The sequence below is a fragment of the Dipteris shenzhenensis genome, chromosome 5 (assembly GCF_047967505.1).
Source record: "Dipteris shenzhenensis isolate YYH24624 ecotype China chromosome 5, Dip_SZ_1.0, whole genome shotgun sequence".
Lineage (NCBI taxonomy): Eukaryota > Viridiplantae > Streptophyta > Polypodiopsida > Gleicheniales > Dipteridaceae > Dipteris > Dipteris shenzhenensis.
Window position 1 is genome coordinate 53,939,070 of NC_141600.1, and position 27,657 is coordinate 53,966,726.

Consider the following 27,657-nt stretch of genomic DNA (forward strand, 5'->3'; position numbering starts at 1 on the left):
GAATCCTCCAATGCTTTATATGCAATCTCATTAATCTCTTCTGTAATCCGGAAAGGGCCATAGTATCTGGGAGATAACTTTGCATACACCTTTTGCTTGCCCTTTAACTTGCGGAGCCTAGCTATCTTGAACTTCAAAAGCCTGGGGGCCTTTGTGTACAACATATATGATACACAATTTTTTTGGGTGAAGGACCTCCTCGAGCTCATCCACTTGTGGTGGATCTTGTGTTATTGGCTCTATAGGCTTCGTCTCTGAAATTTCTTTAGAAGACTCACATGAACGGCATTACAAATCCTCCAATGCTTTGGTAGTGCCAACCTGTATGCAATCTCATTAATTTCTTTCGTAACGCGGAAAGGGCCATAGTATTTGGGAGATAACTTTGCATACACCTTTTGCTTGCCCTTTAGCTTGCGGAGCCTAGCTATCTTGAACTTCAAAAGCACCCAATCCCCTTCCTTGAGATCTAACTATCTCCTATGCTTATTTGCAACCTTCTTTTGCTTTTTGTGAGACCTTTCAATTGCTTTCCGGACTTGGCTGAAAGCTGTCTGGAGGTCTTTGACAAACTGATGAGCTGCAAATATTTCATCTTTGGTCCTCAGGATAGGTGGCAAAATCACCTTTCCATAGATGACCTCAAAAGGGGCTTTCCTTGTGGAGCTGTGAACTGTATTCTTGTATGCAAACTCCACCAGTGGTAGGTACTTTTTCGAGTCTGAACTTTGGTCGGCCACGTAGCATTTCAGCAAATCCAACATTGTAGAATTTTCTACGTCACTTTGACCATCTACATGTCTGGGGATGGAAAGAAGAAGATAAATTCAGATTTGTCCCCATATTATCAAATAGAGAAAATATACTGGTCATTCTGGGATCTCGGTCTCTGACAATGGACTGGTCATTCTGGGATCTCGATCTCTGACAATGGTGCTTAAAGATCTGTGCCATGAAAAGCTTAACCATATGATATGCCTCTATAGTTTCCCGAACCGTAGGTTGAAATAGAAACAAGTACTCTCACGAGGGCGCTCTTCCCCGTTGGAGGGCCAATTGGCATTCAAATTCTGCATGCATTGCACACATTTGCATTCTCGAAAAGTTTGGTTTTTCACATTTGGTATCAGAGCGGCGACGGTCCACGAGCGGGACGAGAAGAGGGTGAGAGAGCAACGTGCAGAATCGTGGCAGATGAAATGAGCGTGCTTGCTGAATCTATCAATGATAGTCCAAATCCCATCATTCCCTGACTTTGATCTTGAATAAAGAATGAAGTCCATTGCGATACTTGCGATACTTTCTCGTGGTGCTTGGCTTTGATCTTGAATAAAAAATGAAGTCCATTGCGATACGGTAAGAGGCATAAGTAGGCCAGGTACCTTCCGTTTGTCATATTTGACCTTCTGACAGGTTAGGCATTCTGTAACAAATTGATGTATATCTTTCTGCATCGCTGGCCAAAAGAAATACCTCTCTAGGGCTTGATGGAACTATCAAAATTGGCTCAGGGGTAGCTTATCTTTGAGTTTGATGAATGCTTTCTTCAGTGGAATACCCCATCTGAAGGCTTCATTTTTCTTAGTAAGATCGTCAAGTGGAGTGGCTATGTCCGCAAAATGCTTGATAAATCTTCGGTCATAAGAACACAGGCGTAGGAAACTACGGACTTCATGCACAGTCTTTAGCTCTGGCCATTCTTGAATGGCTTGGATCTTTGCCGGATCCATTCGTATCCCATCTTCGGATATTATATGCTCCAAGTAATGGATCTCTTCCAAAAAGAATTCACTCTTCTTGCTATTTGCATAGAGTTGATGATTTCACAGCTCTTGGAAAATTGTAGCAAGATGTTCTTTGTGCTCTTCTTTGGACTTAGAGAAAACAATGATGTCATCGAAGAAGATTCCTATGAACTGTCTATAGGGTCAGAAGATACGATCCATCATTCTATTGAAAATAGTCGGGGGATTTGTCAATCCAAAAGGCATCACCAGATGCTCATACAGCCCAAAGTAGTGCGAAACGTTGTCTTATGCACATACTGTGGCTGTATCCTCACTTGGTGGTAGCCACTCTTCAAGTCTATCTTGCTGAATACAGAAGCCTCATTTAATTGGTCCATCACATCATCAATGTGCGGGATTGGCAACCTGTTCTTGATGGTTATTTTGTTTAGTGCGCGATAGTCAATGCACATACGAAATGAATCATCTTTCTTGTGTACATGCAGTACAGGGGAACAAAATAGAGAGGAAGTGGGCTGAATGTTGTATCCTCACTTGGTGATAACCACTATTTAAGTCTATCCTGCTTAAAACTGAGGCCCCATTGAATCGGTCCAGCACATCATTGATGCGCAGGATTGGGAACCTTGTTCTTGATGGTCAATTTGTTTAGTGCACGATAGTCAACGCACATGCGAAATGAACCATCTTTCTTTTGTACAAGTAGTACAAGGGAGAAAAATGGAGAGGATTTGGGCTGAATCAGCCCCTTGGACAACAAGTCTTGCATCTGGGCCATAATTTCTTGTCGCTGAGCTGCACTAACTCTATATGGGGGCCTATTAGGTGGCTCACTACCATGAATAAGTTCTATGCCATGATCTTCAGGTCTCTCACGAGGTAACCATGATCTTTAGGTCTCTCACGAGGTAACTCCCCTAGCAAAGCGTCTGAAAAACAATCTTTATAGTTTACAAGAAACTGAAATATATATTTTGATCTATCTCACTCATTTCAGCTTGCATTTCAACATCTCTTTCTTTAATAAAAACCATGTCCGCTGAAATTGCATACTTTATTGCTTTTCCAACCGAAATATTTGATACAATGGGGATAGTCTCCTCTCTATTCTTGGCAACCACACACTTTGTTTTTCCCCTATGTACAAATTCAAGCACTCTCTCAGGAAGAGTTAACTTCACTGCCTTGCGATGGAACCAAGGCACACCCAAAAGTACATCGTGATGTTTTAGTGGGGAGATGAAGAAGTCTTCCTGGTCAACATAACTTTGTACATGAAGACGGAGCTTCCCTATCAAGGGAGTAACTGGCACAGGGTTCCCACAGAACCTCTGGTCAGCATCTAGAGCCCTACCTAGCTCCTCCGTCTTTATTCCCAACCTCAGGGCTAAATCCTCGGTTATAAAGTTATCTGTAGCCCCGGGATCAAACAAAATCAGCGCCTGCCAGGCTCTAATCTTACCCCATGAAAGCAACAACTCTCTTTCCGCAGGATTTGTCACTCGTCCCAAAATGTCCGGAATTCCTCTTGCCATCGGCTTTTGCTGTCCCGGTGGCTTTCTCTACTCCCTAGAACCCGAAGGCTTCTCGAGGCACTAGGCAGCCACATGCCCTTCCTTTCCACACCTAAAGCACTTCTCCTCTTTGCCAAATATGGCTATCTGCTCAGCGGAAAACTGGGGTTTGCCCTTGAAGGCTCTTGGTGCTTGGTTCCCCCTTCGCTTTTGGGGCTGAAATTCCCTCTTCTGGGCCTTGGGAAACTTCTTTTTCTTTGCCTAAGGTGTGGCTGTCTTTTTCTTGTTTGCTGTCCTGGCGTAAAGAAAAGGTACTGTGGTGGGATCTTGCATCTTCATTAAACGTGCCACAGTGGCTGCGTGCATGATATTCTGAATGCCCTTATGTTGCGGCTGGGTATTAACCACACCTGAATTTTTGGTGTGAGACCAGACCTTTACTTCTTGACCTGGGCCTTCTTTGAGACCTTCCAGAAGGCCTCTACTTTATCTCGTGCATCCATATGCAAGCTGACAAGAACATGGTCTTTGAACTGCTTGGGCATAAATTATTTGTAGAAGGCTTTCTTGGAGTAGTGCCAGCTGTAGTCTGGTCCACCATGCACTAGCCGTTGCTATCAGGTGTAACCTCACCATGCGCAGCTTCGAAGACTCTGAAAATCTCTCCGTGCCAAAAGCTGCATCAAACTGTCTAATGAACTGCATGGCTTTTTATGTCTGGCCATATTGGCCATTAAAAGTTGCAAACTTGATAGATTTCCCAGCTTCCTTGAACTCTTTGGTTTTTGCTCTCTTGCCAGACTTATTCTTCTTCTTATGCTTTGGCTTTGATGATCCAGAAGAAGAAGACGATGATGAGGATGAAGAGGTAGAGTTAGAAGAAGAAGACAAACTTGAAGAACTATGATGATGATGCTTAGCCTTTTTCTTCTTGGAATGCAAACTCCCTTCCTGACTACTTGCTTTCCTCTTTTTGCTGTCCTCTTTTCGAGGTTTCTTGCTCTTCCTGGAAACATCATCTACAGGAAGAACATGAACTGCATCCAGGGATCTCTTTTTGGCTGTTACCCTCTGGATTGCCCCAAAAGAAACCCTTTGCTGCTCTTCCTCTGCATGAGGATTTACGAGCCTGCGAAACAGTGGATCCCTTCTGGCTTCCATGATCTGTGCCAGTAAATGTCTGTAACTTGCCTCAGTCTTTTGACTGTGCTCTTGCATAGCTTGATCATTCATGGCACTCTCCTCATGGGAGGGTATGGCATTCTAGTGCGAAGCCATCACTGCAAATTATCTGAGATTTTACCAACTCTTTCACAGAGTATATGCAACCACTGCACTCAGCCGGTCTTTTTTTTTTCAAGGAGAGAGTACCTCAACAAGAGGTGTATTGCATTCACAACTTGTGCCAGTAATAGGCTGTCAATTCAAAGCATAAATCAAAAGTCTGTTTCCCCCTTTTCTGAGCACAAAGGCATGCATCTCTTTGCTTGTGCAAAACTCTGATGTTTACTGATTTTCTGCTGCTTTTCTGACAGGAAATGCAGTATTTGACAGACAAATATTGACAAATGATACCCTTTTTTTCCCCCCACAGGGGTAACTAGATAGGTAACTGGCTGTTTACACTAACCAGACTGACTTTCTTTGGTTTGGTTAGGTAAACAGGTTGGTTGGTCTGTAACTAGTCCTCTGACCAGAGTAACTGAGCTGGTTACAGTCTGGTTATACTAACCAAACCAGAATGGTGTGGTTGAGCCAAGCTGATTGGACCTCTAACCGGAGTCAAATCTAGACTAGGGTTACACTAGCCACTGGTCTGCCACCTCAGCAGCTTTGTTGGCTGCCATGTGTACTGCCACGTCAGCATTCCTATCAAGCCTGCATGCCACGTCAGCAAGCTACTTGTCTGCCACGTGTCACGACCACGGGTATGTGCCCACGTCAGCTCTGTGCACTGCCACGTGATCTCTGCAGCGCCAAACGCCTACACACACGCAAGGTAAAGGGTCGTAGATGGAACCATGTTGCAACCGACCAGGCCTTCTATTGTTTCGCATTCTTTGGTTCACGTCCTGTTCGCGGGGTTTGCCAGTGATCAGCATTGGTTTCACCTTACGAGATGATCGGGATTCGTAACACCTTCAGATTTTCCGGTCGGGTGTGCAAATATGTAGACGTAAGCAATTACAGACATCGAGTGGTGAATACTTCGCCCCACGCGATCATGATAAAATGTCTATTGTCTACGCATGAAAATTACTTCACGGTTCAAACACGCGCTTGCATGAAGGCGTCTTGCCTTACACTCGCCCGTGGAGACACCTCACGATCACACGGCCTGAGCTGCCTTCTTGCGACGCCAATCCAAGCCTCTTGTTAGAAAATTACCCAACAGAGGGTACGCACAGCGGAAGACTGATAGTTATGCCCAGGAGCTAACATAGTGTGTGTGTGTGGGGTGTGGAATCACAGACTTCTTAACTTAATGTGCATAGATGTGCAAGCCAGTAAATAGACAATGCTCAGAAACAAATATAGAAGCAACTCTTTATATTTCTGTCCGTCCACAAAGTAGGACAAGATACAATACCAAAAGGTTCTCCTATTAGATGTCAAGCACTTCTAGATCTTTGAGCCTGCGTGCTCCACCTCGAGCAAATGTAGACTCTCCGTCTAGAGTGATCCTCTACACCTTGGTGTCCGGAAACCAGCGTAGGTGGGCAGCCCTCTGAGTGAGCTAAGTCTGCAGGTCTCCAGCCAAGTTCACCTCCAGGATGAGACCCAACTGCTGCTCCTAGTGCTGCTCCTTTCTGCTCCTCAAAAGCTGCTCCAGATGATGTGATGATCACAACACCTTGCTGCCCTAGAAGACAGCCAAGGTCCAGCCTCTGGGGAACTCAGTCTGTTGCACACCTTCCACTCTCCTTCACCCCCAGTGTGATGTGGGGGTAAAGGCACTAATGCCACCCTGGTACAGTTAGTACACTTAAGTACAGTTAGTACATTTGTTTGCTAGGTACACTAAGTACAGTGTACTTAGTGGTTGTAACCTTATCCATTAATATAAAAGGTCTACCGTGTGCTTGGGGAGGCACACACATTACTCATTGCTTATCCCCTAACTTGTGTGTCACTGTGCTCTCCTCCTCTCTCACTCACACTCTCAACTGGTATCAGAGCGAGGAACACAATCTCTCCCTCTCCGGGTTGCCCATCCCCCTTCTCCCTCCGAGTTCTTCTAGCTCTTCTCTCCGTCTATCTCATTTTTCAGCTCGTCCTTGTTTCTTCGAAGGAGTAGCTCTCCAGGAGCCATCGAGGCGGCTGCATTGCGCACGAGTCTATCTACCTCATTGCGCGTTTTGAAGCTAGGCGTGCAGCTTGCTGTCACATCAGGTCGTGCGAGGGATTGAGCAGGGGTCGGCTGCATAACAGCCGTCTGCTGTGGCAAGGGCAAACAGCAGCCGGCAGCTAAGCTGCGGCTGGACATCTGCAAGAGCAGCCGAAGGCCACTAGTCTTGGCCTAAGGCAAGGTCAGAAGCAGCACGCGGGCGCAAGGACTGCCAGCAGGAGGTGTGGAGGAGCAGATAAGCGCGCAAGCGAAGCGCGCTGTCGCGCGCATCTACTGCAGGCAAGCGCGCAATACAGGCGTGCTGTCGCGCGCATCTCTGTCGGCCAGGAGCAAGGCCGACAGGGCCGACCTCTAACAGGTCGACAGTCGACCTACAGCTGACTGCCGACTGTCGGCTGTGGGCCGACAGCCATCTGCCTCCGACTAGCCTTCCCTCTTCAATCCTCGTCTTGCGCACCTCCTCTGGTATAGAGGCTTTTTCCCCTTCATAGCGCACCTGACGAAGAAAAAGAAAATGAAAATCAGATTCTTTGTCTGAAAAAAATCAGAAATACAGCAAGGTACATCTTTGTTCTTTGCGGATAAGAATGTGATTTGAGAGAACAAGTGACAGGATAGAAGCAGAAGTTTTTTGCATTGGGATGCGTGCAAGCAGGTACAGACAGTAGTACAGTTGTACAGCAGGTACAAAATTGTCCTTGCAGGTGCAATAACAGCCACAGGGTCCTGTGAGCTCTAACTGAGCATCTTTAGTGTCAGATGCAAATACAGTGAGCTTGTATGCCACTGTGTGAGGAAATCCTCAATTTCCTTTGCAGAGTCAAGGGGGCTTTTGTAGCCAGAGCCTACATTGGGCTTGTGTACGCAGGAATTGCGTCTCTGACTCCACATTGGAGATTGAATTTTGCAGATTTAAATGCATTTGTGACCAATGGTACACAGGAAGTGAATGCAGACTTCAGCACGGAATGTACTAGTCAAACAAGGGGCTTTTGCAAAGGGAATGTTTTTTTTTGCCAGAGACTTATGCATATGCCTTATAAATGTCAGGAGAGCAGTAATGCAGTGAAATTGTGATTTTTTTTTTTTAAAACCTCCAGTCAAGGGGCTTTTGCCCAATTTCTGTCCTAAACTGTTAAATACAGTTTTAGGAGTGTCAAGGAGGTTGAAATTCATGACATTGAACTGGTACAGTCAAGGACAGTTAAAAGTCAACAGGTTTGACTGAATTCAGTCAGCGTACAGCGGTACAAAAAGCTTTTATTATTGCTAATTTTTACTGATTTTACAAGGGCAAATGCTTCTGATTTTTCAGAGATAAGCTGGTTGTACAAAGGTGCATTAAATGATGCAAACAGAGTTGCTGTACTGAAACTGCAGCAAGCAGTAAACAGTGATACATCTCTGTTTAAGTGGGAGATATTGTGTGCATTTCAGTTCCTATTTATTCCGCTGCGGGAATTAAATATTTGAGCACAGTTCAAGTGCAAGTGTGCACTTGGTTTGCAGTGAGTCAGGCACCCAAACTTGGGTTGAATTGTTTATTTGCTGATTATAATGGCTTCATCATCGGAGTCTTCACTTCTTAACATCAAGAAGTTGCAGGGTGCTGCTAACTACCCTATGTGGAAAAAGATGGTCCTGAATGTTCTTATTCTCAGGCAGTTTCATGCTCCAATAGTGCACAAAGGTGTAAAGCCCACGGGCATGACAGATGATGCTTGGGCACTGGCTGATTTGTCAGCAAAATCCATCATTGAATTGTCACTCCATGAGAGTGTTGTTTGGAATGTTGATGGTGAGAATACTGCCTGGGGTGTGTGGAAAAAGTTACAGGACACATATGAGCAGCAAAGTGCAGCAACAAAAATATATTGGTTGAAGAAGTTCTTCAACCTGAAGATGAAGGAAGGCACTTCCATTGATGCACATCTGAATGAGTTCAATTCTATCATAACTCAGCTTGCAAATCAGAAGTATGTGGTGGACGAGGAAACCAAGGGTATGGCACTCTTGATATCCCTTCCTGAGAGTTGGGATACGTTCGTCACGGCTGTTACAAATGCAAATGCTTATATAAGTTTTGCAGATATTACAGGGCTGATTATGCAGGAAGAGCAAAAGCTGAAAGCTCAGAATGTGTCAAAGCCTAACAATGCCTTGAATGCAAGGGGAAGAAATCAGCAAAGGGGTAAATCCCAGGAAAAGGGAAAGAGTAGGAGCAAGTCCCGCTCCAACAAAGATATTGAGTGCCACTACTGTGGCAAGAAGGGACATACAAAGAAGCAATGCTATAAGCTGAAGAATGATAAGAGAGACAAGGCCAAGGAATCTGATGCAGATGCAAAGGCAATAGTACCAGTAAGCAAGGGCAAGAGTACAGTGAAGATTGAAGAAATTCATTCTACACATGGTGATGACAGTGAGGGAGAGGTTCTCTTTCTCTCTACTTTGGATGCTCATTCTCTTCATGCAGGCAGTCTTGCAGATATGCACTCTTGGATTATTGACTCAGGTGCCTCATTCCATGTTACACCTTACAGAGAGTTGTTTGTCAGGTACACAGGAGGCAGTAATGGAGTCGTGTTTCTGGGAGATAATCATGCATGCAATATTGTTGGCATTGGAGATGTGAGGCTTGTATTTGCCGATGGTACTCAGCTTATGCTACACAATGTCAGGCATGTTCCTGAAGTCAAGAAAAATCTGATTTCTACTGGTATGTTGGATGATGAAGGTTTTGTGACCAGCTTTGGTCATGGTTTATGGAAGGTCACCAAAGGTGCCTTGGTTATTGCCAAAGGTCCCAAGGTTGACACTATGTATTCTCTTCATGCCAATGTATGTAATCATGCTGATATTCATGCAACCGAGCTGCCGAATATTTCTATGTGGCATAGCCGGTTGGGACATATGAGCATAAGTGGAATGGAGCAGTTGGCTCGTCTTGGCTACTTACCGTCTCTCAAATTTTCTGATCTTAAATTTTGTGAGCATTGCATTTATGGCAGACAATTACAGTGCCCTCATAAAAGGAAAATAGGACATAAGGATGCTCAGCTTGAGCTTGTACACACAGATGTGTGTGAGATGCCTAGTCCTTCACTTGGAGGTGCACGGTATTTTGTTTCTTTCATTGATGACTCCACACGGAAGGTGTGGGTGTATCCTCTTCGGCTGAAGAGTGAGGTCTTTACAGTGTTTCAGAAATGGCTTGCCATGGTTGAGAACCAGACAGGCAAAACACTGAAGGTTTTGCGTTCAGACAATGGAGGGGAGTATTTATCTAAAGCATTCAGTGATTTCTGTGATGCTAGAGGTATTCAAAGGGAACTCCCTGTTCCTTACAGTCCACCGCAAAATGGTACAGCAGAGCACATGAATAGAACTATACAGGAAAAGGTCCGCTCTATGATGTCACATGCTGCTTTATCTTATGGATTTTGGGCTGAGGCTGTGAAGACAGCAGTACATCTCATAAATAGGTCGCCTAATAAGAGGCTAGCAGGCGAAGTGCCTGAACAGCTTTGGACAGGGAAATCTCCGTCCTATAAGCACTTAAGGGTCTTTGGTTGCACTGCGTACGTGCACATACGCAGAGAAGAGCGCAACAAGCTAGATCCTAAGTCTCTTAAATGCATATTTCTTGGATATGGTGACAAGGGTGAGATGGGGTACCGCCTATGGGATCCAGTCAGTAGAAGAATTGTACGCAGCAATGATGTCTTATTTGATGAATCATGCATGTTTAAAGCTGTAAAACAGCCCTCACATGTGTCAGATATTGACATTGATGATTTGGGACATTCTGTAGAGTTCAGGCAAGCTGTAAATCAGCCACAACAGGCTGCAGCAGGTCCAAATGGACAGCCCGCTATGGCGGAAGACATCTTAAATGATGTACCACATGTGGAAGATGTTCCAGACATTGTTTTGCCACAGAATTTGATGGAACAGCCACCTGTTTTAGGTGAAAACCAGGCTGGACAGCAAGACCAATGGGTCAGAAGGTCCACTCGGAGGACAAGGCAGCCACAAAGGTTTGTTCCAGGGGCAGACTTTATAATGCTTACTGATTGTGGGGAGCCTTCCTGTTACAAGGAAGCTGTGCAAATGCATGATAAAAGGCTATGGGAACTAGCCATGAAGTCCGAGATGGACAGTCTCCATAAAAATGGTACTTGGGAATTGGTGCATCTGCCAAAGGGTATGAAAGTACTACCATGCAAGTGGGTATACAGATTGAAAGTCACACCTGATGCTAAGCCAAGGTATAAAGCCAGGTTGGTAGTCAAAGGATTTAAGCAGGAATATGGTGTAGATTTTGATGAGATCTTCTCTCCAGTGGTCAAGATGACTACACTCAGGACTGTACTTGCTTTGGTTGCATGTGAGGATTTGGAATTATGCCAAATGGATGTGAAGACAGCTTTTCTTCACGGAGATCTTCAAGAGGAGATTTATATGCAGCAACCAGAGGGATTTGCAGTCAAGGACAAGGAGTCACTTGTATGTAAGTTAAAGAAGAGTCTTTATGGGCTCAAACAGGCACCAAGGGAGTGGTATAAAAAGTTTGATACCTTCATGAGGTCCCAAGGTTTCAAGAGAAGTGATATTGATCACTGCCTTTATACTAAAAGGGCTGCAAATGGCAGCTTACTCATCCTTATCTTGTATGTGGATGACATGCTTATTGCAGGTAAAGCTCGTAAAGAGCTTGATGATCTTAAAAGGAGATTGCATGAGGCCTTTGATATGAAGGACCTTGGTGATGCAAATCACATACTGGGCATGCGGATACGGAGAGACAGGAAACAGCGGTTGTTGTACTTGTCTCAGTCAGAATATATTGGCAAGGTTTTGCAAAGGTTTCACATGGAGAAGGGGAAGACTCTTAGTTCTCCATTGCCTCCATATGTGAAACTCAGTGCAATGGACAGCCCACAGTCAGATGTTGACAGGGCTGAGATGGCCAAAATTCCGTATGCTTCAGCTTGTGGCAGTCTCATGTATGCCATGGTTGCTACCAGACCTGATATTGCTTTTGCAGTGGGAATGGTTAGCAGGTATATGGCAAACCCTGGTAAGAAGCATTGGGAGGCAGTGAAAGGTATTATGAGATACCTGAAGGGCACACAAGGGTTGTGCATATGCTTTGGCAAGCAGGATGCAAAGGTGCATGGTTTTGTTGATTCAGATTATGCTGGTCATCCCGATAACCGGAAGTCTACTACCGGTTATGTATATACATTCACAGGAGGTGCAGTGTCGTGGGTATCAAGGATGCAGCAGTGCATAGCTTTGTCCACCACTGAAGCTGAATATATTGCAGCTACAGAGGCATGCAAGGAAGCCTTATGGCTATCTCGGCTAGTGGGAGATTTGGGCATTACAGGTGATATTCCATTGTTGCATTGTGACAGCCAGAGTGCTATTCAGTTGGCACATAACCCTGTCTTCCATGCAAAGACAAAGCACATTGATGTGAAGTATCACTTCATCAGAAAGGTGATAGATGATAAGCTGATTCAGCTTGTCAAGGTTCATACGGATGACAATCCAGCAGATCTGTTGACAAAAGGTTTGCCTGCAGAGCGGTTAGCACACTGTCGACACTTGATGGGTATAGGATGAGCCCAACTGGGCTATGTACTCCATTGTGTATATGCTGTTTTTTTTTTTATTTACTTAAGGGCACTTTGCCTTTAAGTGGGAGGTTGTGGGGGTAAAGGCACTAATGCCACCCTGGTACAGTTAGTACACTTAAGTACAGTTAGTACATTTGTTTGCTAGGTACACTAAGTACAGTGTACTTAGTGGTTGTAACCTTATCCATTAATATAAAAGGTCTACCGTGTGCTTGGGGAGGCACACACATTACTCATTGCTTATCCCCTAACTTGTGTGTCACTGTGCTCTCCTCCTCTCTCACTCACACTCTCATGTGAGGCCCAAGGGAGTGGCTCCTGTCTGCTCCTGCTCTTGCTGGATAGTTGGATATGAAATGAGGCCTGAGGCCTCTCCCTTTATAGGCCCCCAAGGGGCTGTCATAAAACTGACCAGCCAGCCTCATCCTGGCTGACCAGTTTGCTTGCTGGCCGACCTGGTTGGCTGGTCCAACCAGCCCTGTCTAAGGGCCCTAGCCAGGCCCTTTTGGGCTGCTGCTAGGCTGCCCTTAGTTGCCCTTCTACAGGCTGTATACCTGCCCATAGACCCCTGCCATGCTGCAGCTCTTTGCCGGTGCCATGTCCTGCCCGTACAACTTCCATACACTGCCCTGCAGCAGCCCGCACAGATTCGTACAGTGGCTGATGTCATCGCATCTTTGTTCCTTGATGGAGATGCTGCATAGATCTGCTATGCTCTGTCCTTGACAGTCACCTGGCCATTGTTTGCCAGATCTGCCCTCGACGCAATTCCTTTTGCCAGGTACTCTCCTTTCTTTGTGTGAGGTGCTGCCCATGTGGCAGCCCCCTCCCTCTTTCTTTTCCTAGGTTCACCCCCCCCATGCTCTCCTCATATGGGGGCTTACAGATGGGGAGGTGACCATTCCAACACCTCTATGGCTAGTCAAGCATAACTTAGAGCACTATCATAGCGTCGAATCAATTGGCTTTGGGAAACTCTTCTGTGATTCATGCTTGCGACAATGATTCACGTACATCCTCGTGGTAACTCGTCACGGGTCTCTGCCAACACCCATCCATGGGCAAGACTTTCTCGAACCACCTCTTTCTCACGAGCGTAGAAAGGTTATGCCCCAGCAACGGATTTCCACAGCATGTGCGTAAATGGAATATGTGTAACCTTGGATCGTCACTGCCAATGTAAGACAACGAGCCAAGGCTCTGATACCAATGCAACTCTCTTGGAAGCTTCGTATTGCAATTTTTTGTGCGCTCTCTCTTCTCTTTGCGCTCTCTCTTTCTCACTCTGCAGGGCCCAAGACAGCAGTCGGGCTAGACCCTGCCCGAAGGTCTTTTATTACTTGAGAAAACTCAGAGTACATGATTGCAGTGTAGAGCTGTTCTTGCAAGGATTCAAATTTTTTACAAGAGAGCTCAAGCTCATTTCTTTTGGCAACATGCCAAGTGTTCAAATTCTAGATTAATTCCTATTACATGCCTCAAAGGGCAATTTTCTGGGGTCTTCGTAGCACTAGATCACGCGAGCCATTCTTGGTCGCTTGCTAGGCTCCATATCGCTTAGGCCTTCAATCCCTTTGTTAGAAGTTGACCAACAGAGGGTACGCATAGCGGAAGACTGATAGAAATGCCTAGGAGCTCACACAGTGTGTGCGGGGTGTGGAATCACGGACTTCTTTCTTCTTAATGTGCATCACATAGATGTGCAGACTCATCAATAGACAATGAACCAACCAGATATAGAAACCACCAAAATAATATATTTCCGTCCAAAGCTATGACACAATACAAAGAGATAACTCTTGACATAATTTCCAGAAAAATAAGTCCGATCCAGAGTCCCACCATAGTGTGGTCCTGTGATCTTACCACAAGGTACTTCTACTATCTGCTGGATATATCTTGACTCGAGTCCGCATGCTCCACCTCGAGCGTCTGTAGACTCTCTGTCCAGAATGAACTTCTCAACCTTGCTGCCCTGTGTGTGTCAGCCTAGGTAGGCAGCCCTTTTCAAGCTTTGTCTGCAGCACACAGGTCCTCTTGGTCCTCCTGAATGTAGGCCCCAAGGCAGCTGCTCCACTGCTCCAATCTGCCCTGTGTGTCAGCCTAGGTAGGCAGCCCTTTTCAAGCTTTGTCTGCAGCACACAGGTCCTCTTGGTCCTCCTGAATGTAGGCCCCAAGGCAGCTGCTCCACTGCTCCAATCTGCTTGTGAATGGCTGCTGCAAAAGATATGGAATGAGAGCCTGGAGGCCCTCCTTTTGTTGCCCCCAAGGGCTGCTGCTGATTCTGGCCGACCAGTCAGTGGCTGGTCCAGCCCTCTAAGGGCTCTCAAACCGGGGCTCTTTGGCCCACTCTTCTAGGGCCAATCAAGACAAGGGCCCAGCCGTATATAAGGCATGTCCCTGCCTACTAGCAGCCCCCTTTGCTGCTCCACCAGGCCTCCATGTGGCCGACCTGATCCCCGCCCTTCTGCGCCATCTTCTCTGCCAGACAGCCCGCCACGCAGGCGCCTCCAGCCTGCTCATGCTGCCACGCGTGTGCCTCTTTTGCAGGCCTGTTCCAGCCTGTACATGCTGCGCCTCTGTCAGCCCTCTGTAAGGATGGTGTGCTGCCCACATGGCAGCTCATGTGCTGCCTATGTGGCAGCCCCTTTTCTTCTCTCTTGGCTGTGAGGTGCTGCCCATGTGGCAGCCCCCTCTCTCTCTCTCTTTTCTTGTCTGATCACTGTCCTCATGGCAGCCATGATGCTGCCCATGTGGATTTCTCTTAGACACTAGGTTTGCCTCTCCTCATGTGGGGGCTTACAGATGGGGAGGTGACCTTTCCAACACCCTCTTCGTTACTACAATCATTAATAGAAGCGCACAACCATAGCACCCGTTAATGGTTAGCATTTTGCATGCAAATAATAATCTGTGGACTAATCCTAGTCACCGTGGGCGTCCCTACCAAGCAAACATGTGCACATAACATAGAACAAATTCTTTAATCGATCGAGGTCAACCCTCTTGGTCGTAATTAAGGGGCTTGACCATCAATCAAAGCGCCTTAATTATGGCCAAGTCTCTTCAACCGAGGTTGGCACATCTTGGTTAACCGAAGTTAACCCTCTTGGCGTAAGCCACGTCTTGTTGACCGAAGTCAACACTCTCTGACCGAATGTCAGCGCTTTGGTTCTTTGGTTAACCTTGGTTAACCATCTTGGCCGAATCCAAGTCTTTTAGCCGAGGTTAGGACTTAACCGAAGTCAATACTTTGACCAAATAAATATAACTCTTTGAACTTAAATAAATAAATGAAGAACTCATTAATTATGATCAATAAATGGTCAACTAGAACTTTGGCTTTGGAGTATTCACAGCTTGGTGACACCACGTGCCTATAGTGTCCACCATGGTGGCTCCAAATTTCTGAACGTGCTGCCCACATGGCAGCCCATGTGGCAGCCTCATGCTTGCATGTTTTCTTGTTGTGAGCTTGATGCCCACATGGCAGCGAAAGTGCTGCCCATGTGGCAGCCACATCACTCCTTGCTTCACCCCCCCAATGCTTTCCTCATATGGGGGCTTACAGATGGGGAGGTGACCATAGCAACTAGGTGTTGCTTGCCACTGCATGGTACATTGCATCATGTTGGTGCTTCAAAGAGATGCATGGGACCTCATGTTGGTGGAAAACTATTATAGTTGTGCTTACACGAAAGCGTGATTTCCAAGTCGAATAACTTAATAAACTTAGAATATTAGAACCTTTATAAACTAAAGTACCATAACTTTAAATGCATTCACACCACATAACAATAGGAAAATAAAAGAGATAGAGATAAGTACACCGGCACCCGACTGAGGACGCTCCCTGTATTTTTTTAAAGAGATTCAATGACGCTCAACCTCACTACAAGGGTAGCACAGATCTTTAGACAAAACCCCCTCCGGGAAATCTAGAGTTTTAGACCAAGACTCAAATATAGGACTATTACAATGATGTTTCTTTTCAAAGTGGGACTTAGATGTACAACAGATTCTACCCGTTAGGATTAGTAAAGAAACCTTAGACTCTGGAACACAGCCACAACAGAAGCGGTTAGCGTTTTTAACCTAAACGAGGTTAGAACCTTTGGAAATTAAAGGGAACATGTTCAATATAAATAAAATCAGTTTTAGAAAGCCCTATGAGTGAAAAACGAAATCTGAATATCACTTTCTGGTAGCCTAAAAGGCAAAAAACGGAATTGAATGTGAGAAAAACAGCACGTTAAAGAAAGTGTAGTGATTGATAAAAGTGAATATGGGAAGAATACTTGCCCTGTGACTTGTCTTGGGCATTGGAAAGGAAGAACGGTACGTTAAAGCAGAGATTCCAGCAATCATCAAGTTGGACAACAGGAGGATGGCTAGGAAGATGGCGAATTTGCAAAGAGAGCGGGTGCCAATTTGCAGAGAGAGCAATTGTGAATGCTTAGAATTGAGCCCAAACTCTATATAGACCTTGGGTGAAAGCAGAAAGCTAATAAAAGTTGAGAAAGCACTAAAAGCAGGCTGAAAAATGTGTGAAAAGCTGAAGAACGATTTCTAATATTTTATTTTTTAATTATAGTATTTGATTTGTTATTCTATGTTAGAATAGTTTTTAGGAGTTATTTGAATACTTTAAATAGGCCACTTAAAAATTTTGCCCCGTGACCCCTCTACCCAGACACACAATTAATTAATCTGGGACCTAGGACTCGGTTAACCCGAGAACTTAAACGGCTGGTATCCAGCTCTAAACGACTCAGAATTCTACCAAACTGGAACCATCTTTTAGCTGTCGAAAAGCTCTAGAAACTAGATACTCATGGAGTGGGTTTTGAGTTCAATTCCAACTCACAAGACTATGTGATCTAGATCTGTCCTCATTGACTAAGCATCATAGCCTAACGCACAATGACTCACCCCCACGGCCATTGAAGGTGTTAGGAGTAGAACAATCGGGTATGGAGAACCCTTGCGCAGCGTCATCAATCTTGTACGGCATGTTGGTAATTCAATACTAGGTGGAGGGTGATCCCTCATCAATCTTGTACGGCATGTTGGTAATTAAATACTAGGTGGAGGGTGATCCAGTAAGATAGTCATTCGACTCGTAACTTCACTGGTGTGAAGTCCACCCCATGCAGTAGCTTCCGATATCCTGTCACTGGATGTGACTATGATGGATACTGAAGATCCATGGCCATGCTGAAGATGGCAAAGAGAGAGACCGTGCTGAAGACGGGTAACAAAAGACCATACTGAACATGGTAATCTTAGGCCATGCTGGAGATGGCAAACCAAGAATGGTAGATCACACTTAAGGTCATAGAGCCACGCTGAAGGTGATTGGTCGCGTTGAAGGTGACAAATTGCACTGAAGGTGATAAGAAATTTGATGTTCAGAAAGGGTTTGACAAGTGCTATACTGGAGATAGCAATGCATGGTGATCAGCCATGAAAAGAGCGTACTCTGAACTACCGATGAAGATGTGCATAAGATGCCCAGCCGGGATGTGAAGTCCTATCACAAGAACTCACATAGAAGGATACACACGTGTGGTCAGTAAAAAATGAGATTTCAAGAAAGTAAAAATAATTATAAAAAAATATGGCAGTGAGAAAGAGTCATTGTTACATCAACTTTCTTTGGGAGGATGGGATTGCAAAACTAGGGTGGTTTGGTAGATAATAATCTTGTGAGACTTTGAGGGAGGACTAGCAATCATTGACCCAAATATGTAGAGTCAAGCCCTCTTAGGCAAGCTTTATGTGTTTCTGGAGCCATGGAAGGTAGTTTATCAAAGCTTACTACAGAAAATGGCCGGTGAATCTCACATAGGCACCCCTTATTTGTTTTCAAGGTATTGCCTAGAGTTGCTTCCTTGGGCAGTTAAATGAGAGCATACACCATGAAAGAAAAACCATGTTTGACACTAAAGTGTTACAAGTAGTAGTTGAGATTTTTTGGGTGTATTTGTTAGATCCCTTGTATGTGTTTAGAGCTTGTTGGGAAGTCTAATGCGCTGGAGTTGCTTGGATTTCAACATCAAGTAATAGTCTTTTGCATGCCGCGAGCTTGTAGAAGGCTATACCTTCAGCACCCATAATCCTCGTTTAGTTTGATTTATTACAAGTCTATGAAACACCTATATTTATGAATCATTATTGGATATCCTATTTTTATTTATTATGTGTGCACATGCCTTGAAGTGAGATACGATGGGTGTTGTACCGTGGCATATCTTCTGCACTAGATGTTGTGTTCTCAGATGGTGATGCAAGGACATTGATTAACCTGCATGCTGTTTTTAACTTTGCTGTACTATAGACCAAGGTTAGGTCTGTTTTCCAACATATAGCCCTTGTTTTGATATACTGCACACTATCTTGGTTTTCCTTTTTCATACTATTCTACACTAGGGCTGAGCCCCCCCACCCCCCTTCTCTGTGTGTGTGTGTGTTTGTGTCTGTGTAAGAGATGTTTGCTTTTTCATCATGCCTATTGGGTTTTATCTCATGCCTGAATATATGAATTACAGCAAAGAATATAATACTTGCTGGAGTCAAATCTGTGATGCTGCATGACACGGGCGTAGTTGAAACTTGGGACCTTGGAGCATCCTTCTATTTCTCAGAGTCTGACATTGGAAAAAACAAAGCACTTGCCTGTGTTGATAAGTTACAAGAGCTTAACACAGCTGTCTTAGTTTCAGCACATACTTCTGTGCTTACTGAGGACTTGCTCTCGAATTACCAGGTAAGTGTTGCATGGTGGATCCTTCACAATGTTTGCCTTTTTTAAAAGGATTTATTTGGTGCACCATTATTAAGAAATATTAGGACCTAAAAAAAAGGAGCCCAGTTCTAAGTGTAGCGGGCGTTTTGTTGCAATTGCAGGCTGTTGTCTTCACAGATTTAACTTTTGAAGAAGCAATCAAGTATGATGAATTTTGTCGCCAGCAGAAGCCACCAATTGCTTTTATCAAGGCAGATATACGTGGGCTCTTTGGTAGTGTGTTTTGTGACTTTGGTCCAGAGTTTACTGTCTTTGATGTTGACGGAGAAGAACCTCACACTGGTATCATTGCATCCATCAGCAATGACAATCCTGCCATGGTGTCATGTGTGGATGATGAAAGGCTGGAATTTCAAGATGGTGACATGGTGGTTTTTACTGAAATTCATGGAATGACGGGACTGAATGATGGAAAACCAAGGCGAATAAAGAATTGTAGACCATACTCTTTTGTTCTTGAAGAAGACACCACTGTATTTGGAGCATATCAGAAGGGGGGAATTGTAACTCAAGTGAAGCAACCTAAATTGTTAAAATTTAAATCCTTATGTGAAGCGCTTCAAAGTCCTGGTGAATTTCTTCTCAGTGATTTCGCCAAGTTTGATCGGCCCCCACTTTTACATCTGGCTTTCCAGGCTCTTGACCTTTTTCGTGCCAAATTTGGTCGCTTTCCTGCCCCTGCTTCCGATGATGATGCTATTAACCTCATAGGATTGGCAAAAGTGATCAATGATAGGGCTGGAGATCAGAAACTGGAAAATATTGACGAAGATATTTTGAGACATTTTTCAAGTGGTGCCAGAGCTGTACTTAACCCTATGGCTGCTATGTTTGGAGGGATTGTTGGACAAGAAGTAGTAAAGGCATGCTCTGGCAAGTTTCATCCATTATTTCAGGTAAGCTCTAATCCTATCTTGTTGTGGGATTTCAAAAGGGGTTAATGAGCACTGTATAAACTGAAGAGAGAAAAGCGAAGTCAATACAATGTTTAAAGAAAGACTCGAAGGAAAAAGACAATTAGAAGCACAAGCCAGATGTGGAGCATCTCCAATCTGAGTCTACAAAAATGTCACTGTTTGCCACATAATCTAAATCAAAAGTGAGAGTACCTTGCACGTTGGCTGCATTTCAATACCTGAGAGTCTGGCAATGATGTAGGATAGATTGTACAATATAAATAGAGCCCGTGCCTATGAAATGTTTGTAAGCTTTAAAGTAGTGTGATGCTTACTCAGCTTTACACTCTTACCAAGCAGAGTTGCTATGTGTTAGCATCATCCTTGCTTGGATTTTTGCATGATATGTATAGTGTTAGAAATGACCCAACAGAGGGTACGCACATCGGAAGACTGATAGAATAGCCCAAGAGCTCACACAGTGTGGTGTGGGGTGTGGAATCACAAACTTCTTAACTTATGTGCATAAAATAGATGTGCAGACTCATCAATAGACAATGAACCAGCCAGATAGAGAAACCACCAAAATAATATATTTCCGTCCAAAGCTATTGACACAATACAAAAGAGATAGATGCGGAGTCCCACCAATGGTGTGGTCCTCTGATCTTACCACAAGGCACTTCTCCTATCTGCTGGCTATCTCTAGACTTGAGCGCGTGTGCTCCACCTTGAGTGTAAGTAGACTTTCCGTCTGGATCCCTTCCACCTTGCTGTCTTTGCACCAGCCTAGGTGGGCAGCACTCTGAGCTAGGTCTGCAGCTCTACAGCCCACTTGTCTCCTTCTGGATAGAGGCCCACAGGTGGCTGATCTGCTGCTCCTTCTGCTCCCTGAACTGCTGCTCCAAGTGATGATTAAATGAGGGCTGGAGGCCCTCCTTTTATAGGCCCCAAGGGGGCTGAAAAAAACCGACCAGCCTGCAGCAAACTGGCCGACCAGTCTGTGGCTGGTCCAGCCCTATAAGGGCTCACAACCCGGGGTCTGTTGGGCCCACTCTTCTAGGACCTTGGCCCTCCAATCAAGGTAAGGGCCCAGCCTATATGAAGGCAGGTCCCTGCCTCATGGCAGCCTCTTTTGCTGCTCCACTAGGCCTCATCCAGCCCCGTACTTCTCCGTACAGCTGCGTGCCACCTGTCCCGGGTCTGCACCCCCTCCGTACTGCTCTGTACAGTTGCACCACCTGTCCCGGGTCTCCTCTAGGTGTGCTGCCCTCATGACAGCCATGATGCTGTCCATGTTGCAGCCCCTTCCTCTCTTTTTCTGTGGGGTACTGCCCTAGGTCTCCCTCCCCCATGCTCTCCTCATATGGGGGCTTACAGATGGGGAGGTGACCATTCCAACATATAGCTACTTTGTTTAGGCCTTAATAATACCATGTTTGGGCTGTCAAAACCTAATGCCCAAATAAATAGTGCAATAACCCCAAATCTGTCATGTTAATGCACCTGATAGCTCTCTGAAAATTTCTTCCTCATTATATTACACTATGTATAGTCTCATGCACTTAAGGGATGAGCACTGTCAAAAATCTGTCCCCTCTTGCAAGACATACAGCTCTGATTCAGTGGGAGCATTTGCATTGTGAAGACTTTGGGCAATAAAGCTGATTTATCTTTTAATAGCACACATCCATCTGATATATTGATCATCCATAAACCACAGAAAAGAAACAACTGAATGGATTATCGTTATTCCTCCTCATAACGAATCCTCTTTTCATGTGCATACCCGTGGCACTTGATACTTCACCACTGTTTCATCCGAGTGCTATTTGATCTTGAAGACGTTATTAGTGTTAGAAGAATGCTCAGTATCCCAACTGTGAACCTTCATATGTGGAGGAAAATGGGTTAGTAAACCAGGGTAGGTTTAGGCCTAGCTCTCCAGAACAGGCTGGTACACCATCAGGATAATGTCTGCACCGATTTTGAGAGGCATCTGCAGTAGCGTTGGGTCGTGGCAGCAGAACAGTACAGCACGGCCAGGGCCTATTTATAGGCGTGGCAGTAGGGCAACTCCAGCAACAGGTTGGAGGCAGCAGCAGGTACAGTTGGGGTGGGCAGCAGGCTGGTCGGACAGTTCGCCTACAGGGGCCTTTTTTTCTTGAGGGGGGGGGGGGGGGGGCGGGGGGGGGGGTGTGTTCTAGCCTCTCCTCCCCTATATAAAGGGGGTTTTTTTAACACACGTCAGCCATACTGAATCCCATCAAAGGCAATGCAGATGTAGGAGTATTTGAGCACACAGCTCCCATAGGGATCTCAGCAGTGCAATCATCCTTGATTGCTGTTTTACCCTGCTGTTTTACCCAGCATCTTTGCCGGATGTGTTTAGCGCTGCTCTGAGCTGTTTTTTCCACTCTTGTTTTCTCTGTTTTCTGCTGGAATTTTCTGAGTGAGGTTCAGTGTGTGATTGCATCTCTTAGTGCTTGAAAAGAGTCTCCTAGATCTATCAGCTGCTTGAGAGATTTAAACATTCAGGCCTCTATTTTTAACATGGTATTAGAGCCATCAGTGAGACTCTTGTATTCACTTTGAAGGAAGGAGCCCCTCCAAGTTCGAAGGCGACCTCGGTTCAAGTAAGGTGCATGTGGTTGTTTGGTTGCTACAGCAGAGTCTATTCTCTGTTTTCAAAAGCTATGGCCACCCCCATGTCCAATGCAAACTTTGGATATTCGGGTAAGTTGGATGGGTCAAGCTATCCCATATGTAAGGTCAAGATCCGAAGCCACCTGTGGCTATGAAGGTTTGTAAGTCCGAAGGCTACAACAGAAACAGAGCTGAAGCCCATGGATGTCAAGGATGCTTAAGGGAAGATGATAGTGGTTGTAGATCTGGCAGTTTAAGTAGTTGGAGGACAAAGACACACAAGCTCTGTCAATGATCGTAGGGACTACAACGAATTCTGTCATTTCAGAATGTGGATATGTCCAGTGAGGAATCGACCATTTTTTATTATTATCTATATACCTTTGTAAGACTAGAATAAGTCCAATCATACAAATTTAGATTTTTTGTTGTTCTAAAGATAAGAAATCTACACAGAAAATAAAAGAGAAAATGAAAGAGAAGAAAAAAGAGGTAAACAAAAACTTTTATGAGAGAAAAAAGGAATACATACTTAGCAAGCAAAGCAACACTTATGTCGTCATCAGTGCCCAAGCATAAGCAGCTATACTGGGTTTCTAAAGACCCGCAGAGTCTTTAGAAATGTAGACTACACGAACAGTTTGTCAGGATCCTATCCCTCCAAAATCAATTGTTCAGAATAGAATGGATGAAGGGGATCAAGTTCACAACCATCTTACATAGGTGAGGGATCAGCTGGCGGCAGTTGGCAACAAAGTGGACTCGCCTCCAATTGGCAATGCTAGTTCTTGGGATGAACTGCATTTTTGTTCGCAGGTTTTGCCAGAGTTTGTGTAGCATTTTGTGTCACAGTCTCCCTTATTTCACATGCATCTTCGGGTATACAGCGACTGTTTTACCCCATGATTCCATTCACTTCATCTGCGAGCGAGAGGGGGGGAGGGTGAGCGAGGGTATGTGAGGGACGGATCAATCATGTTAGAAGTAGAACTTGTCGTCCGTTGACATGGGACCTGACTATGGGTGAGCCTGCTCCATCTATAGGTCTGTGATAAAGCTTGACCCCAGTTGAGAGATCTGGCTAAGGCTGAGCCCGCTCCATCTATAGGTCTGTGATAAAGGACAACCTTTCTTGACCCCAGTTGTGCCAATGATCTCCTCTGTCCACCTGATCGGTCTTGAATTTGCTTGATACCTGGTCGTAGAGTGCCCGAACCTGCCCGGATGATGTCCCAATTGTATCCTAAATCATGTAGTTGCCTGAATAGTCGGGCTCCTGGCACCGTGTCAAAAGCTTTGCAGGAAATCCACAAAGCAATAGTAGACCCTCTGCTTCCAGGGACTGGTCTCCTCAATGATACTTGCTGGAAGCCTGCCTGCCCAACAGGTTTGAATCCCTCACCCTGCAAACTGACTAACTTGAGTATCAAGTGCTGAGACATAAGTCTTGGATGGGAGATGCCCTTTCCTAATGGTCCTATAGTTTTGCAGACTCATGGGACCCCTTGCCTTATGGATCGGGACTATGGTGTTAGCGGTCGAGATGTGAGGGAAACTGGTGCAAACCACTTTGTTCGATGTGGACAGTAAAATATCTGTATTTTAGAGTATATTTATATTTTATATTTTACATGTATTAATTATGGGTGTTTCTAGGAAAAAATCCTTTGAGATTTTTAAAACTTTTTTCTTTTAAACTCCTGAAACACATTTCTAATAAAGTTTCCAGTGACTTTGTTGTTATATGTGATGAAGGCTAAACGTCGTGGGTAATTTCACGAGGCACTATGTTGTTTTGTTTTAGAGGTTGAGTTTAAACATTTCCTAAATTCATCCAAGTTGCAGCTGCTGATATTACAATAATCCTTTCTATTTGTGGCGGTGCGTGTGCCATATGATGAAGTTCATGGTTTTGAACTGTGTGGGTGACTATCATGTGTGTTCTGTCTTTAGAGGATGTGTTTAGGCAGTGGATGGCATTGTCATAGTTGTATATTGCATTTAGATGGGTGTCTTGGTTTTGTTGTACTGATAATCTGATTAGTGTGTTCTGACAACATTGTCTTATAATAAGCCCCTTGTTGATGGAATGTTTGTATACAGTTCCTCTACTTTGATTCGTTGGAATCTCTTCCGGTCCAGCCACTTCAGGTACAGGATGTCACACCATCAAACAACAGATATGATACACAGGTTTCTGTAATTGGGCATCAACTGCAACAGAAGCTGCAGGACGCAAAGGTTTTTGTTGTTGGCGCTGGTGCTCTTGGTTGTGAATTTTTGAAGAACTTGGCTTTGATGGGGGTTGCCTGTGGCAGCAAAGGCAAGTTGATAATTACAGATGATGATGTCATTGAAAAGAGTAATTTAAGCAGGCAGTTCTTGTTCCGAGATTGGAATATTGGGCAAGCCAAATCTACAGTGGCTGCTTCAGCAGCCTCAGCTATTAATCCAACCTTCAGAATTGAAGCCCTACAGAATAGGGTTAGCCCAGATACCGAAAGTGTGTTTGACGATGCATTCTGGGAAAGTATTGATGTTGTAATCAATGCCTTGGACAATGTGAATGCACGACTTTATGTGGATTCAAGGTGTGTGTACTTCCAGAAGCCTTTACTGGAGTCTGGCACACTAGGGACCAAGTGCAATACTCAGATGGTTATTCCTCATCTGACAGAAAATTATGGGGCTTCCAGAGATCCTCCTGAGAAGCAAGCCCCTATGTGCACAGTTCATTCTTTCCCCCATAACATTGATCACTGCCTTACTTGGGCACGGTCAGAATTCGAGGGTCTATTGGAGAAGACTCCTTCTGAGGCAAACACATTTCTTTCTAAGCCAGAAGAGTATAAGGCATCAATGAAGTCAGCAGGAGACGCTCAGGCTCGAGAACTGCTTGAGAGAGTAGTAGAGTGCTTGGTTACAGAGAGATGCACTACTTTTAAGGATTGCTTAGTATGGACTCGGAAAAGGTGCACCTTCAACCTTGCATAAACTCTTGTGATCATGTGACTTTTTAACCATGTTTTACATCCTGGAAGAGTATTATGGAAACTGACCAATGTTTGTCTGTCCAATTCCCTTCCAATGGTTGTCTGAACGCGGCATGGTGTTTGCAAGTTCCTTTTTTTTTGGGTAGTCCATATGCTGTGTATGCTACTGCATTTGATTGTTTCAACATGATTCACTTTGCCTGTCACAAACCTGTAAAACACAATTCTTCCAGGTTTTTGTTATTATATGTAGGTGGACATGTTTTTGCACGAGTGACTTGCATCTGCGTGTTGTCATCATTGTCCATGATTGGCCTGCATCTCCTATGGCAATCAAAACATCATATGCTGGTTAGTCTATGCGGTGCATGGGATAGGTTTTTGGAAAGTCATATTTCTTTTATTGATTTCAAAAACATCCTGATCATATCTGCGATATTTGGAAATCAGGTTTGAAGACTATTTTGCAAACAGAGTTAAGCAGTTGACTTACACATTTCCGGAGGATGCCACAACAAGCACGGGTGCACTGTTTTGGTCAGCTCCTAAAAGATTTCCCAAGGCTCTGGTGTTCAACTCCCAGGATCCTTCTTGCCTCTCTTTTTTAGCTGCAGCTTCTATTCTGAGGGCTGAGACATATGGTATTACCATTCCTGATTGGGCTTTGAATGCAAAGAAGCTAGCAGAGGCAGCAGATAAAATTCAGTTGCCTCCGTTCCAGCCAAAGCAGGGAGTGAAAATTGTAACTGATGAGAAAGCTACAAGTTTAAACACACCAGCGTCTGATGATTCTGCTGCTATAGACCAGTTGATTAGGAAACTTGATGAGGGTGCCAGCAGCTTACCTCCAGGGTTCCGAATGAACCCCATACAGTTTGAAAAGGCATGTTAGCTTTTGTATTCTAGTATACTCTTAATGCAGTCTTAAAGCTCTGCTATTCTCAACCTAACTATGTTGACTTGCTGAATGGCAGGATGATGACACCAATTACCATATGGATCTCATTGCTGGACTCGCTAATATGCGGGCTAGAAATTATGGTATACCAGAGGTTGACAAACTTAAAGCAAAGTTTATTGCTGGACGCATCATTCCAGCCATTGCAACGACAACCTCCATGGCCACTGGCCTTGTGTGCTTAGAACTTTACAAAGTTCTCCTTGGACATAAGGTTGAGAAGTATCGCAACACTTTTGCTAACCTAGCATTGCCACTCTTTTCTATGGCAGAGCCAGTCCCACCAAAGATATTTAAGCATGAAGGACTGAGCTGGTCTATATGGGATCGTTGGGTTATAGCCGAAAACCTGACACTTCGTGAATTACTGGACTGGTTCCTAGCAAAGGGATTGACAGCTTATAGCATATCATGTGGCCAGAGCTTGCTGTACAATAACATTTTTCCCAAGCATAGAGAGAGGTTGGATAGAAAAGTGGTCGACCTTGCCAAAGAGATTGCTAAACTGGAGATTCCACCAACGCGACACCACTTTGACATAGTTGTTGCTTGTGAGGACGATGATGGCAATGATATAGATGTGCCTCTTGTCTCTATATTCTTTGAAAGGATCTAGTGGTGAGCATATCTTAGGGACATGAAATAACATTGGAGTCCTTGTAGGTGAGGTTAAAAGTGAAACATAATTGGAAAAGGGTGCAAAGGAGTCTTTCAGCTTACACATTGTTGTGCTCTCATATCTGGCCTTGATGGCTTTAAGATATTCACTGAAAATTTGAAAACAGCTCAATTGTTTTATCTGCCCAGTTCATTATAGTCTCTTATTTTTCATGGTTGAGGTTTTGTGTCTTGCATTGCTGCAGATTAATGCACTAGAGCTGAAATGTTACCTTCATTAGAATTGTGTAGTCGAACCAAGAATAGCATGTTTAGATATTAACGCCGGACAAGTACTTGGAATTTTGCACATTGCGGTAGTCAAATATGTATTTGTGTTGGAACTGCCTGTGCAAGAGAATACATGCTATGGTCTTGGTCATGGTTGCATTTTTAAAAATTTTCATTTGTTCCTGCAGTAAAGTTGAGAATTTTGCTGT

General features: G+C 44.5%; 1 protein-coding gene across 3 annotated transcripts in view; it reads left to right on the forward strand.

The window, feature by feature from the left end:
- The window catches only part of LOC147902203 (ubiquitin-activating enzyme E1 1-like), a 70,898-nt gene extending 43,540 nt beyond the window's left edge, over positions 1-27,358 (forward strand). For all 3 annotated transcript variants that reach the window (XM_087374773.1, XM_087374774.1, XM_087374772.1), the window contains 5 exons: positions 18,811-19,028; positions 19,169-19,963; positions 24,713-25,581; positions 26,053-26,485; positions 26,577-27,358. In XM_087374773.1, the coding sequence (XP_087230899.1) occupies positions 18,811-19,028; positions 19,169-19,963; positions 24,713-25,581; positions 26,053-26,485; positions 26,577-27,176 (2,915 nt within the window). In that variant the 3' untranslated portion in view covers positions 27,177-27,358. The remainder of the gene's footprint in view (positions 1-18,810; positions 19,029-19,168; positions 19,964-24,712; positions 25,582-26,052; positions 26,486-26,576) is intronic.
- The last annotated feature ends 299 nt before the right edge of the window (positions 27,359-27,657 follow it).